This window comes from Saccopteryx leptura, chromosome 1, assembly GCF_036850995.1.
Source record: "Saccopteryx leptura isolate mSacLep1 chromosome 1, mSacLep1_pri_phased_curated, whole genome shotgun sequence".
NCBI classification, from domain to species: domain Eukaryota; kingdom Metazoa; phylum Chordata; class Mammalia; order Chiroptera; family Emballonuridae; genus Saccopteryx; species Saccopteryx leptura.
The window spans coordinates 381,099,367-381,113,509 of record NC_089503.1 but is presented as its reverse complement, the minus strand read 5'-3'; the positions used below and the strand labels follow the sequence as shown (position 1 = coordinate 381,113,509).

The window sequence follows — 14,143 nt, the reverse complement described above, 5'->3', positions numbered from 1 at the left end:
CTGCCTGACCAGGTGGTGGTGCAGCGGATAGAGCATCGGACTGGGACGTGGAGGATCCAGGTTCAAAACCCCGAGGTTGCCAGCTTGAACACGGGTTTATCTGGTTTGAGCAAAGCTCACCAGCTTAAGCCCAAGGTCACTGGCTCGTGCAAGGGGTCACTCGCTCTGCTGTAGCCCCCCCGGTCAAGGCACATATGAGAAAGCAATCAATGAACAACTAAGGTGCCACAACGAAGAATTGATGTTTCTCATCTCTCTCCCTTCCTGTCTGTCTGTCCCTATCTATCCCTCTCTCTGACTCTCTGTCTCTGTCACAAAAAATAAAAAACAAAATAAAAAATAAAGGGCCGGGGGCTGTTTCTTCTCTGACCTGGTGCAAGTGTCTGAGCCCCTCAGAGCCTATTTCCTCGTCTGTGAAACAGCCTTGGCTTCTGTGAAGAAGAGACGGGTTAGGACTTGTGACAGCGCCATGTGTGCGCACAGTGGGGCTCGCTAACACCAGTTTCCTGCTCTCTCCTCCCAGTAGATCTTGAAGCAAACTGTGGAGACTTGGTATCAGTGGGGATGGCGAGCCAGGATGAGTTTTTGTCTGGGCAGGTGGGAAATCTAGGATCAAATCATCATATTTCTTGAACTTACAAAGGGATAATATATAAATTGACTATGACATTTTTGATGAAAATTTATATTACATGGGCTCCTATTTTGTGATTCTTTATCATCTTGGTATATACACATAACAGTTCTCTTGAAATAGTTGCTTTGAAATGCCACAACACTGAAAAAGTTTTAACCAAGAGAAGATCAAGAAAAATCAACCCTCCTGACCTCTCCTCCTACCTCAACTGTATCAAAGTGATTTTTAAATAAAAACATAATATCTGAAATGGATTGCGAGTATAAAATTGCTATGGAAGTTAATAAATACTTTAGTTGCAGCTCCCAGAATGAGACACAAAAGGATTTCATTGTAGAAACACCTCATGCATGAATAACTTTCTAGCTGTTCTCATACTGATTCAGAAGATGCATTGCTGAGAAGGCACGTTAGTGGGTGACTGCCCGGTTTTTCTTTTCTTCACTAAATGCCACATGCGTCCCCCCTACCAAGGTGGCATTGCAGGTGACCACATCCACAGGTGAAAACTGGGATGTTTTCCTCTATTTTTAAATAACCAGTGAACAACACATTCACGGATGTTGAGTGTTGTTGGTTTTTCTTCAGTGAACAGGCCGCAGCTGCTCTAGTCACGACGCAATAACAAAGGAGCCGTTAATGGAACATAATGAGAATTTCAGTGCGATCGAGCTGGTGCTTCCCCTTCCAGGCCTTTCCTCTGAGAAAGCCCTGAAATGTTTAGAAGTACCTGCTTGGGTCGACCAAGAGTAATTCTTTTGTCTGTCTCACACCAGGGCGTGTCCTGGAGCACGGTTCGGTACATGATTGGTGAAGTACAGTACGGAGGCCGAGTGACAGACGACTTTGATAAACGTCTACTTAATTGCTTCGCTAGAGTAAGTCAGTTGTGGGGCGGGGCACGGGGAGAAGGCACGGAGACACATTTTACTGCCTTATCCTTTTAAATAAAAAAATTTTTTTTTTTGTAATAGGTAAGCTAAACTTAGAGGGAAAAGTAAGTATAGAGCCAAACTGTTGCAAAGAATTGGTCAACGAAACCAAATGAAAACCAAAACCCCAAACCACAGTGGCTGGCAACCCGCTGTGGTCCATGCATCTTCTCCTGCGTGGACGGCGGGCAGCTCAGCTCGCTGCTGCTCGCGCCCAGGGCCGCCCCTCCCTCCTCTGGGAGACGGTGGACGTCATTTCCCTGCTTCCTTCCCTGAAATCGCGCAAAGCGATGTCAAGCCCCAAAATAAGCGATTGGAAGATGAACCATAATTTGAGTTTTCTCATCTTTTTCCATTAGGAAAGACAATTGGAAATTGATGGAGTGTTTGTTGTTTTCTCTGTGCCCAGTAAAGCCCACATCTATCACGGCTGGTAAACGTTGCCCAGAGAGCATTACTCCTTAGCAATTACGGCTTTGGCACCAAGGCGGAGGGTTTAAATAACCCACCCGACTCAGACTCCTCTTAAAGTCTGCACACGTTAGAGACGCAGTCTACATTACCTAAGGGGGAGAGAATCAGAGGTGTATTTTATGGTTACTTGAATTCTATATATTAGAGTCTATATTGGTAATTCAGTGTTTCAGTGATTTTTCCCCCCTAAACAAAATCAAAACTTCAACAAAATAAAAAAGCACAAGCTTTGGGGGTATTTTGGTAAACTGGGGTTGACCAGAAAACTGATTTTTTTCTTCAAGCCTTGCTTTTACAAGTTTTCCTTAAGGCCGCATGTGGAGAAAGGGTCTGTGTGGTCAGGAGCCCGGCTCTGGGAGGTTATGGGAGGTTATACTGTGGAGAGAGGGTCTGTGCAGTCAGGAGCCCGGAGAAAGGGTCTGTGCGGTCAGGAGCCCGGCTCTGGGAGGTTAGACTGAGGAGAGAGGGTCTGTGCGGTCAGGAGCCCGGCTCTGGGAGGTTAGACTGTGGAGAGAGGGTCTGTGCGGTCAGGAGCCCGGCCCTGGGAGGTCAGGAGCCCGGCCCTGGGAGGTTAGACTGTGGAGAGAGGGTCTGTGCGGTCAGGAGCCCGGCTCTGGGAGGTTAGACTGTGGAGAAAGGGTCTGTGCGGTCAGGAGCCCGGAGAGAGGGTCTGTGCGGTCAGGAGCCCGGAGAGAGGGTCTGTGCGGTCAGGAGCCCGGCCCTGGGAGGTTAGACTGTGGAGAGAGGGTCTGTGCGGTCAGGAGCCCGGCTCTGGGAGGTTAGACTGTGGAGAGAGGGTCTGTGCGGTCAGGAGCCCGGCCCTGGGAGGTTAGACTGAGGAGAGAGGGTCTGTGTGGTCAGGAGCCCGGCTCTGGGAGGTTAGACTGTGGAGAGAGGGTCTGTGCGGTCAGGAGCCCGGCTCTGGGAGGTTAGACTGTGGAGAGAGGGTCTGTGCGGTCAGGAGCCCGGAGAGAGGGTCTGTGCGGTCAGGAGCCTGGAGAGAGGGTCTGTGCGGTCAGGAGCCCGGCTCTGGGAGGTTAGACTGTGGAGAGAGGGTCTGTGCGGTCAGGAGCCCGGCTCTGGGAGGTTAGACTGAGGAGAGAGGGTCTGTGCGGTCAGGAGCCCGGCTCTGGGAGGTTAGACTGTGGAGAGAGGGTCTGTGCGGTCAGGAGCCCGGAGAGAGGGTCTGTGCGGTCAGGAGCCCGGCTCTGGGAGGTTAGACTGTGGAGAGAGGGTCTGTGCGGTCAGGAGCCCGGCTCTGGGAGGTTAGACTGTGGAGAGAGGGTCTGTGCGGTCAGGAGCCCGGCTCTGGGAGGTTAGACTGTGGAGAGAGGGTCTGTGCGGTCAGGAGCCCGGAGAGAGGGTCTGTGCGGTCAGGAGCCCGGCTCTGGGAGGTTAGACTGTGGACAGAGGGTCTGTGCGGTCAGGAGCCCGGAGAGAGGGTCTGTGCGGTCAGGAGCCCGGCTCTGGGAGGTTAAACTGGCACAGACCTCCTGGAAGGCAGCTGGGCACACAATGTACTGAAATTAAGTGTCCCGGGTAGGCGCATCCCAGAGTTTTTCCAGAAAGAGTCCACAAATGGATGTGAATGCAGATGTTATGGTGGTATGTGTGGGGGAAGTTGCTGGCAACCTAGGAGCCCGTCATGGGGGAACGGATGAGTTCGACGTCGTGGGCGCCTGTTGTGGGATCCGGGGCAGCGCTCAGAAGAAATGGCCCGTGCGACATCGTGCACAGATCTTTAGAAATTTACTGTTGAGTGTGGAGCTTAATGAAATCAAATGTGATCTATACAGCAATACATGCTTATTTCACAAGGATAAACGCATATTCAAGGACATATGTCAAGTTCATTCACACAGGTGCTCTCAGAGGCAGGGAGACTGGGCGTGAATATCAGGGCTGGATGGGGGAAGTTTTAAGATAAAGGGGCCGAGACTCGTGAGAATAACAAGATAAAGAAATATGATAAACTCACCTTGTATCTGAGGTTCAAAGGATAAATGTAAAAAAAAGATATCTCAATCTCAGCCTCAGTCTTACCTTCTAACCAGCAGACCTAACCTCTTTGTTACCGCCTCATCCTGACCATGTTATCTAGTGTTGCCTGAGCGAGAATCAGCTTAATTGCATTTCAGTGCCTTCAAATTGGATCCTTCATTCCTATGACTTTCAACTTGGGGCTAACCTTTGAACCCCTGTTTGTCTTCCTTACTTTCAGCATATTATGGTGTGTCTCTCCTAACCTCCGTGATGGTAGAACCTTACTTCTTGCCTTTGGAGTATGACTGTTTATCTTTGTGAAGTACCTTCTAGAATCCCCAAAAGTTATTTCATGTAGACTTCATGCTCTGTATCTGACTATACTTCCAAAATGTCCTCCAGTTTGGGTGAAAGCCAGCTATTTGTGTGCCTATAAATAAAGTAATAGAGAGAACAGGAAGAAACTTCAATGTGCTTTTGTAGAGACATGTCACCTGACAACACAAAACTTACTGTGGCCATTTGTTGCGTACGTGCCAAAGACCAGTGGCCTTCACCTCCGGGTCATCCACATCACTAAAAACGTGTCCTTTCTGATGAATGACCATGACCAAAGCACTGTTCTCTTTAATAACTTCCAGCTGTTCCCCGTTTCCTAAATTAACACCGGTCATACCCTGACACCCATCGCCATCTGTAATATGGCCTCACTTTCCCCTTTCCTGTCCTCTCTCACCCCCGCACTATGTTTCCTAGAGACTTCTTCGTGTACTTGACCTACCTTCCATCTTGCATTAGTTATCCTGTGTCTTTGTGTTGTCTCCCCATCGCCAGTCCCACTGTCAAAATCCTGCCCTTCGAGGTTCACTGCCCAAATCGTCTCCTAGATAAAGCCTCGCCTGACACCGCTCTGGCTGTTCTTTCTTCCTGCTTTAAGCCTCTTCAGTACTCTGCTTCTTTTCACTTCCTCTGCACTTTGTATAATGGTTCTTATGTAATAGGCTTGGCCCCGTACTGGGTCATAGCTCCTGGAAGGAAAGGACTGTGTGTGTCTCCTCTTTGCATTCTGTTCCCTTTCTGAGCTCAGAGCCTTGTGCACAGAAGTTGAATAGGATAGAAGTGCAGCGAGTAATGCAAAAAAGAGAACGTGTACCGAGGGTGTTTCATAATCAGAGCAATCACTGGACCAAAAAGTGCTGGAAGAAGGATATGGTGGAAAGATACCGGCGAAGGTGTGGTTAGCCAGAGTAAGACACGGTCCCCACCTCTTTCCATGTCCAGTCCCCCGAGTGATTCAGACGTCCTGCCTGCGTTTCTGCTTCTCCTGTCTTCTCATTATTTCCCTTCCGATGGGGAAAATTGCTCTGTTAGATAGCAAAGTCAGTGCCTCAAATCTGGCTCATAGACATTCAGCATGCTTTTTTTTTTTCCTCCTCAGAATAGGTCTATTCACACCAAGTATATATTTGTTCTCTCCCTGTTACATTACAGCTAATCAGTTCATATGGAATGAGAAAAGGATGTCCTTAGGGCTGACAATAAGACAGTTGGATACATTTGCTTCTTGTAGCCAAGGAGAGAACTTAATTAACAGAGGGTGCTCTCTAGCCCAGGGTGGGAAGGGTGAGGTTTGGGAGAAGTTTCCCTGGCCCAGTGCGGGCTCAGTACTGCTGTGAGCCTCAGTGAGCACAGACCTAGCCCCCTGGCACGAGCCCCGCTTGGGGGAGCAGGGCAGCATTGAAGATGCCAGATACTGTTCTGTGCGTGTGTGGTTGTTGCCATGCCTCTTCAAAAGAAGGCCCGAGGGCTGTCCAGTTACTAGATCAGAGAGTGGGCTTGCGAGGCTGCCTCTGTCATCTCCAGTGTTAGCAAATAACCTGCCAGGCTGTTGCAGGGAGGCTGGGGCTTCCTTGTTTTTGTGTGCGGCCTCTCTCTGTGCTCACTGTTCTATCAGTGGTTGAGATTAGGTGCTTCAACCTCAATATTAAAAGCTATTAAAAAGGCAATAAGGTAACCCTCTCTCTTTTACAGTAGCAGTTTTCATTTAGGTGTTTATTGATTTCATTTTTATTTTCTCTCCTATATAGGTGTGGTTCAGTGAGAAGATGTTTGAACCGTCGTTCTGTTTTTATACTGGATATAAAATCCCCGTGTGCAAAACCCTGGACCAGTACTTTGAGTACATCCAGTCGCTGCCCTCCCTGGACAACCCCGAGGTCTTTGGGCTTCACCCAAACGCTGATATCACGTACGTTCCTGGCATTTTCTAAACTTGGAGTCGTTTCTAACTCAGCCTGGCAAAGACTGTGCATTTCATTTTCTCTCTTAATCTCTCTCCTTTCCCACTTTTTACTTTATTGTGAAAAATAGTGTCACTTTCTGTCTCCCAATTACGGCTCTGCCACATCTTGGCTGCTCTCCCTTCACTAAATCCTGATGCGCTGGAGCTTATGACAACGTTAAGGCTTTAATTTACGCATTGATGACTCCTCTGTCGTGTCATAAAACCAGTAGGTGTTATTGGTGCTGATGCTCTCCGCTGATGGGACAGGAGTCTCCCAGCTCCTTGCCTCTTACCTTAAAAAAAAAAAGTCATTACATATAGTGGTGGTACGCGGAATCTAATCTGGCCCAGGGTAGAGGGGGGAGGATGCAGAAATGCGTTTCTGCTTGGGCCTCTGTGTCCTGTCCCTCTGCTTCCTGGCTCCCCTGCATCCTTCTGTGGCTCACTGCGGGTGAGCGGTGCGGCGCATTCAGGCAAATGGGCGCAGGCCCGAGTGTGCAAGGCGGTGCGCGCAGGAGCACGGTGCGGGCCCGAGTGTGCAGGGCGGTGCGCGCAGGAGCACGGTGCAGGCCAGGGTGGCCAGGGCGGTGCGCGCAGGAGCACGGTGCAGGCCAGGGTGGCCAGGGCGGTGCGCGCAGGAGCACGGTGCAGGCCAGGGTGGCCAGGGCGGTGCGCGCAGGAGCACGGTGCAGGCCAGGGTGGCCAGGGCGGTGCGCGCAGGAGCACGGTGCAGGCTCGGGTGGCCAGGGCGGTGCGCGCAGGAACACGGTGCAGGCCCAGGTGGGCAGGGCGGTGCGCGCAGGGACACGGTACAGGCCAGGGCGGTGTGCGCAGGGACACAGTGCAAGCCCGGGTGGGCAGGGCGGTGCGCGCAGGAACACGGTGCAGGCCCGGGTGGGTAGGGTGGTGCGCGCAGGGACACGGTGTGGGCCCGGGTGGGTAGGGCGGTGCGCGCAGGAACACGGTGCGGGCCCGGGTGGGCAGGGCGGTGCGCGCAGGGACACGGTGCGGGCCCGGGTGGGCAGGGCGGTGCGCGCAGGGACACGGTGCGGGCCCGGGTGGGCAGGGCGGTGCGCGCAGGAGCACCGTGCGGGCCCGGGTGGGCTGGGAGGTGCGCGCAGGAGCACGGTGCGGGCCCGGGTGGGCTGGGCGGTGCGCGCAGGAGCACGGTGCGGGCCCGGGTGGGCAGGGCGGTGCGCGCAGGAGCACAGTGCAGGCGCGAAACCTGGGAGAAGGTTGGTACCCAGCTCCGCTTCAGGCCCTGCTGCAGTTATGGGGCAGGGGCAGGAGAACGAGTAAAGGGACAGGAAATGTATGCAGTTCCCAAGCCTCTTTTAGGACCCTGCGTTTGGATGAGGTCCCATCCCTCATCTCCCTGGAAGTTCTCACCTGATTAACAGGCCCACTGGCTCCACAGGAGGACCCCGGCTCAGAATCTCCTCCAGGTGGTCGTTGCCTCTGGCCCACGGATGAAAAACAAGGTCTGTGTCTAGGAGAGTGGTTTCAGGAAATAGAAAGAAACCAAGACTCCTCCGGTAGATCAGCTGTAATGGCTGAGGCGTAGTGCGGTGCGCCTCCCTCCAGCCGCTGGCCTGCAGCCGCGTGGACGCCTCGCCGCTCTGCCCTTGCCAGGCAGCCCCAGAGGCCCCGTGTGCTCCCACCCCTGAGCATGCGCCTCGTCCCTTCTCGAGGCTTGGCCTCCTGGCCTCTTTGTCACCCGCCCGTGTTGATTCTAACTTCCACGTTTCCTCTTGTCTCTCTCCGTGTTCTTTTCATCTTCAAAGATGCGGGTGTGACTCCAAAGACGCGGGAATGGGTAACACCCCCTGCAGGCCCTGTGGGAGAACCCGAGGGCTCTTCAGTGGCCCCTCTAGCTGCTACATTTGAAGAGTTAAAGCTGTCATGAAGTTAGCTGGAGACAGGAAGAAAGTGAAGAGATAAAAATTCCTCAGGGACTCGTTTGTGAAGCAACTCAAACATTATCTGAAAGAAAACAGAGAAATAGTTTTGCTTTAGCCGAAACTTTAAAAATGTGAGTCAAACCACATCACTCCTCCACCTAGAAACCTCGGAAGGCTCCCGTCTTACTCCAAGTCAACGTCAAAGGCCAGCGGTGACCTACAGGTGCCCTACCAGGCCCAGTAATTCCATCACCCCACCCCTCGCCGGTGGCCGCCAGCTCCAGCTCCCGCTGGCTTCCTGTCACTCGGGCCAGGTGGCTCTCACCACAGGATACTTGCACTTCCTGGCAAGTCCTTCCGCCCAGATGTCAGCTGTGGCTCACCTTTTCACCTCTTCCGAGCTTTGCTTAAATGTTAAGGAAGCCTTCCCTGGCTGCCCTAGTTAAAAACCGCAAACCGCTCCCCAACCCCACCTCAGACTCCATCCTCCTTGTCTGCTTTTATTCTATAGCTTTAACCACCTACAGACATGCTCTGTATTTACTGATTTGTTTGCTAGCGCCTGGCTGTCATCGTTTAATGTAAGCTCCATTATGTTGAAACTGTTGTCTGTTTTTACCCCTGCTCCTCCAGTGCTAACCTGATGCTCAGTGGGAATATTTGTTGAATCCAAACGCCATACTGAATTCTTCCAGGTTGTGGAGAGTCTAATGAATGGGGTAGTCTGTAGGGAGATCTCATGAGTTCATGCGAGTGGGCAGAAAATGGCCAATGGGTTTTAATGCACTTGTACACTAGCAGTGGACGTGGTACCCATACGAGGGCTCTGAACTTTGATTCCGTCCTCGGCAAGAGCCCGAGGCGTCACGAGAGCCGGTTCCTAGAGATCTGACCCTGACCTGTGCCACGCGATCCTACCTAGGAGGGCACACAGCAAGGCTGACACGTCTCAGCCTGACTTACGGGGGTGGCGTGCCTACGCCTGCATTACCCTGGGCAGTTTCACCAGCTCTCAAGAGAGGTAAACCCAAGCTCGAAAGAGCCCAAAGCAGGGCGACTAAACTATAATTCACGTGGGAAGCAATGGAGAGACAAAGTATTTTCCCCTAACTTTTATTTTGAGTTACTGCAAACCCTCGGAAAGTTGCAAGTACCCAGTAAACACTTATATATCCTTTACCAAGATTCACGGATTTTTAACATTTTGTTCCATTTGCCTTTTTCCCTCTATACTTAAACCTCTGTGTATTTATAGATCTACAGCTGGATCCATATATAAGCACATTTATTTCTGTGTGCGTGTGCGTGTGTACGCACATGCTTGCTTGTAGCCCCTGTCAGGGGGCAGATCTAGGAAATAAGTGATTTTCAAAACATCATAAGCTAGTACTGATAATTCTTTTTTATTTTATTTATTTTTTTAATTTTTTTTGTATTTTTCTGAAGTGAGAAGCGGGGAGAGACAGACAGACTCCCGCATGCGCCCGACCGGGATCCACCTGGCACGCCCACCAGGGGGCAACGCTCTGCCCCTCCGGGGCGTCGCTCTGTTGCAACCAGAGCCACTCTAGCGCCTGGGGCAGAGGCCAAGGAGCCATCCCCAGTGCCTGGGCCATCTTTGCTCCAATGGAGCCTCAGCTGCGGGAGGGGAAGAGAGAGACAGAGAGGAAGGAGAGGGGGAGGGGTGGAGAAGCAGATGGGCGCTTCTCCTGTGTGCCCTGGCCGGGAATCAAACCCGGGACTTCTGCACACCAGGCCGACGCTCTACCACTGAGCCAACCGGCCAGGGCCAGTACTAATAATTCTAATTGCAGTGGTACACCACAGGGCTGGTCCTTGTCTTCCCTTGTCCCATACTGACATCTCCTTTCTCCCATGGTGAGAATCTGATTCCCAGCAACTTCAACGTATTTACTCGCTGGCTCTGAGTAAGCCCGCCCACCAGTGCCCCCACCACCACCAAATGTCCTACGTGCAGGTCAGGATCTCCTTGTTGTTCTCTTTGCCCTTAGAATAGATCCCACTGAGGGTGCACAGAGCACTGTGTTCAAAAATCACTCAGTTTTTTATGTTTGTGGGGGTTTTTTGTGGGGGGGTGGTTATGCTATCCATCGATATATAGCTACTTTTGTTTGTTTCTGTTTGTATCATATTTTAGTTTTTTCCCCCATCTTTTTGATCATTTTAATTATGTGAAGCATGAACATGACTGAAAGTCACAACTAGTTACTAAGGTCTTCGAGACGTCTCATTCCCAACCCACTTCCTCCTCTCTTTGTGGGCAACCAGATGCATCAGTTTCTGTTTTATCTTCCTTGTGTTTCTTTTTTGCTTCGACATACATACAGGTGTACACATATATTCTGTTTTTAATTAGTGTGACACTGGTTAACACATTTATACAGGTGTCAGGTGCCCAATTCTACAACACATCTCTGTGCACCGTGCTGTGTGTTCCCCACCCCCCAAGTCACGTCCTCGCCCATCACCATTTACCCCCATACCCTCCTCCACCTGGTGCACGTCTCCTGATTACTCTTTCTGTCTTTCACAATGTTGCCGTACTATATATATATACCATGTAGATGTTATTTTGTGTCTTGCCTTTTTGCTTAACAGTGTATCTTAGAACCAGTCCGTACCAGCTTGCAGATGCCGTCCTCACTGCGTTCCCACGGCACGCTCCCCCACGGTTCACAATCACCATAGTTCCCGCATCCGTTCTCTGTGGGTGGCCATTTACGGCTGTTTCCAGTACTCCGCTATCCCAAATGCAGTTCCTCAGTCAGTAATCTCATGCATATGGTTTCTCAGTTGCCGCAGGCGTGTCCTCAGGGTCAGCTGGCGTGCGTTTTCGGCTTGCTAGATGGAAGGTTAGTGAATGTTGCCAATCCCCGTACACCGGCTGTGCTAGTGGTGTCACCGGCCCCGTGAGCCTGCCTGTTCCTTCCGTCTCATCAGCAGAGTATTGGTGAAGTTTGGAATTTTCGCGAATATGACCAGTGAGAAGTGATTCCTCAGCACAGTTTTATGTTCTCTCATCTTGGGCGAAATTGAGCACATTTTTCTGCGTTTAACGGCAGCTTAGGCTCACAGGCCATCCTGGAGACCCTGGGTGTGATGCTGCAGGCTGTCATTAGGAATGGGGACAGGGTGCAGAGCGGAGAGAGAAGCTGCAGGACGAGTCCCGAAAGGGGACTGAGGAGATGAAGTGAACACAGAGCAAGGGCTGGGGACCCTCTGCAGTTTCCCCTCACCGGCCGCTGCCACCTGCTGGGCGTGGCGGGCGTGGCAGCCCTTCCATGTCTGTGGGCAAGTTTCTCTTCACTGCATCGGCCTCTTCTATCTTTCTCCCACACGAGACCGTGCGGACCTGGCAAGCTCCCATCACCCGGAGTGAGGTCAAATAAAACGGTCCGGACCTCTGCCTCAAATGGCAGACTTTCTGTCGGAGATGACGAGCTGGCCTGTGAGACCCGTGGCCCTCCCTTCTGATTTCTCCTCGTCCTCAGCATCCCACTCGGTCTGTCGCAGGGTCTTCTCCACCCGCCCTGCTCTCCTCTTCCTGGAGACCCCGGCCCCTTCCTGCTCCCTGCTAAGGCAGTCGGCTCTGCTCCACAGCTCTGCGTTCAGTTATTTCCTTGGCCTCTGGGAGAGTTTTGTCCTAGGTCTGATTCTTCTTTCTTCTGGGCTCTGAAATACCTGGTGACCAGAAGCCGGGCCTCACTCCTCCTGGTGAGTGCCTTCCTGCAAGGCTGTGCCCCAGCCCTTCGCTGTTCCCTCACCAGCCACCAGGAGGCAGTAAGCAATAACGGACGCAGCTTCCCGGCTGAAACCTAACCCTGTCTCCTTCTCCCGTATACACCCCCTTCCCACTCCACCACGGGTAACTCCACATTCTGTGTGGACCAGAAGAAGTCGCCAAAGCTTCCTCTGTCGTTTCTGGTCTGGGAGATGGGGTGAGGGCGGGGTTGGGAACAGGAGTGTGTTTGAGGAGCAGTCAGAGTCCTGCCTGGGGCGTACTGAGTTAGGACAGCCTGTGAGATGCACCTGGGTGCCCAGGGCACAGCTTGGACTGCGTTTGTGCAGAAGCAACAGTTGAAGACAGGAGAGCGGGTGGACTTTCTGAGATGCACTGGCTAAGCCTATGTGACTGTCACAGCTAGAGGGGACCTTATTAATTTGTCTGACGGCCCACGCCGTGCAGAAGCACTCCTGCTTCCTGACAGACTCAGGGGCTGTAACTGGACCCTGGTGGAGAGCCTGTCCTCTTATCAGTCTGCACACTGACAAATTCGAGAGCAGAGGGAGGTTGGGGCCGGGGGTCCACACGTCTCTCCCCTCCGTCCTTGCTTAAGAATGCAAATCCCCGAAGTAGAGGAGGAAAATCAAGCTGAATCCATGCTGTAAAATAAGTACAATATCTGCCGAGGGCTTAGATACCTTGGTGACAGGCACCAGAAAAATGCATCGTGTAATCATTAGGCATAGTTTAAATGGTTTTATTATCAAGATTTATAAGGGACCAGGGACACTGCAGATTCAACTGTCTCAGTGTCAAAAACAGTTATGTGTTTTCACTTGTTTTCTCATTAACAGTGATATCTATTTTTCTATCTTCTAAAATTCATCAAATGTCTTATTACAGCTTTTGTATTCATTTCTATGCATTTTGAATTTAATTGTATTTCTTTTTGCATTAGCTGACACTGCTGAGTTTCAGATGTAAAAAAAATTATGCTAATGCACATGATTCATGTACAAAGGTAGGTGTGTGTGTGTGTGTGTGTGTGTTTGTGTGTGTGTGTAAATCTAGGCTGATTTGGATATGATAACGCACTAATATCTTGTTAGATGGTTAATCACTTATTTTCGAGACCGTTCTCTTTTCCACTTGTTTTGCATTTATGTGATCTTTGACCATACAACAGAAGTGACCTAGATGACTCCCCAAAACCACACCGAGCTACAAGACCGCTATACCATTATGAGCTTCCTCTCACGTGTACTTCAGGAGAAGTAACTTCTTCTAGAAGTAACTTGGGAGCAAAGCGAATGGAGCACTGCTGTTCTCTTTCTTCACCGCAGAGCATGTATCTGTGGGGGCTGTTCTCCTGAAGGCCCCTGGGTTTTCGAGGCGTGTAGAGATACTTGCGGCCCTCCATTAGGGCTAGTTAAGTAGACCTCTGCCTTTTCTATCTTTGCACACGTAGAGTCATACCGGGAAGAAGAACTGGGGTGGGAGTCGTGCACCCCTGGTGTTCGGTGCCGGGTGTGTGCGGCGGGGGGCGCAGGGGGGTGACCTGGGCGACTTGTCCAGCCTCATGCAAAGCGGGCCAGCTTTCCAGGGACCCTCCCCCACAGCTGTGCCTTGAGGACTGTTTCCAAATCACCTCAAAAAATTAATCAAATGACCTGCTGTGAAAGTGGTTTCTGAGGGGAGATCCAGTGGCAGCAGCCTCTTCACGGGCCCCTCCCGGGAGTGCTGGCGAACGTGGCCGTGCGGCGAGGGCGGGGCGGCCGTGTCCCCGTGTCCGCGGCGGCCGGCGTGTGCTGCTGGCTCCCAGCCGCGGGTGCAGAGCCTTCCCGACGGGAGTCAAGCTGGGGGTGAGCCGCCAGGGCCCCCGAGAATCCCAGGTTCGGGGTTGTCCCCCGTTTTTGTATGTGGTTGGAACAGGTAGGAAAAATAAACTATGATTTCCTTAGTGGGAATGGAAATTTACTGTGGTTTTCGTCTCTTTGACCTTTAAAGACCTGATATATATTTATATATAAATAATCTGTGTATGTGGAAGGGTGCCAGGAAACAGGGAAATGGTGGTGATAATATACTTTTACCACAAGAAGAAACAAATAATTAATTTTTCATGCCCTTTAAATATTGGAGAATTGCTCTCCTTTATAGTTGAGGTTTAATTAAATTCAAGCCAGT

General features: G+C 51.4%; 1 protein-coding gene across 1 annotated transcript in view; it reads left to right on the top strand.

Moving 5' to 3' along the window:
• DNAH8 (dynein axonemal heavy chain 8) overlaps positions 1-14,143 on the top strand; it is a 313,181-nt gene that overhangs the window by 250,750 nt on the left and 48,288 nt on the right. Inside the window, exons 83-84 of the mRNA XM_066361430.1 lie at positions 1,414-1,515; positions 6,114-6,274. Of these exons, the coding sequence (XP_066217527.1) occupies positions 1,414-1,515; positions 6,114-6,274 (263 nt within the window). The remainder of the gene's footprint in view (positions 1-1,413; positions 1,516-6,113; positions 6,275-14,143) is intronic.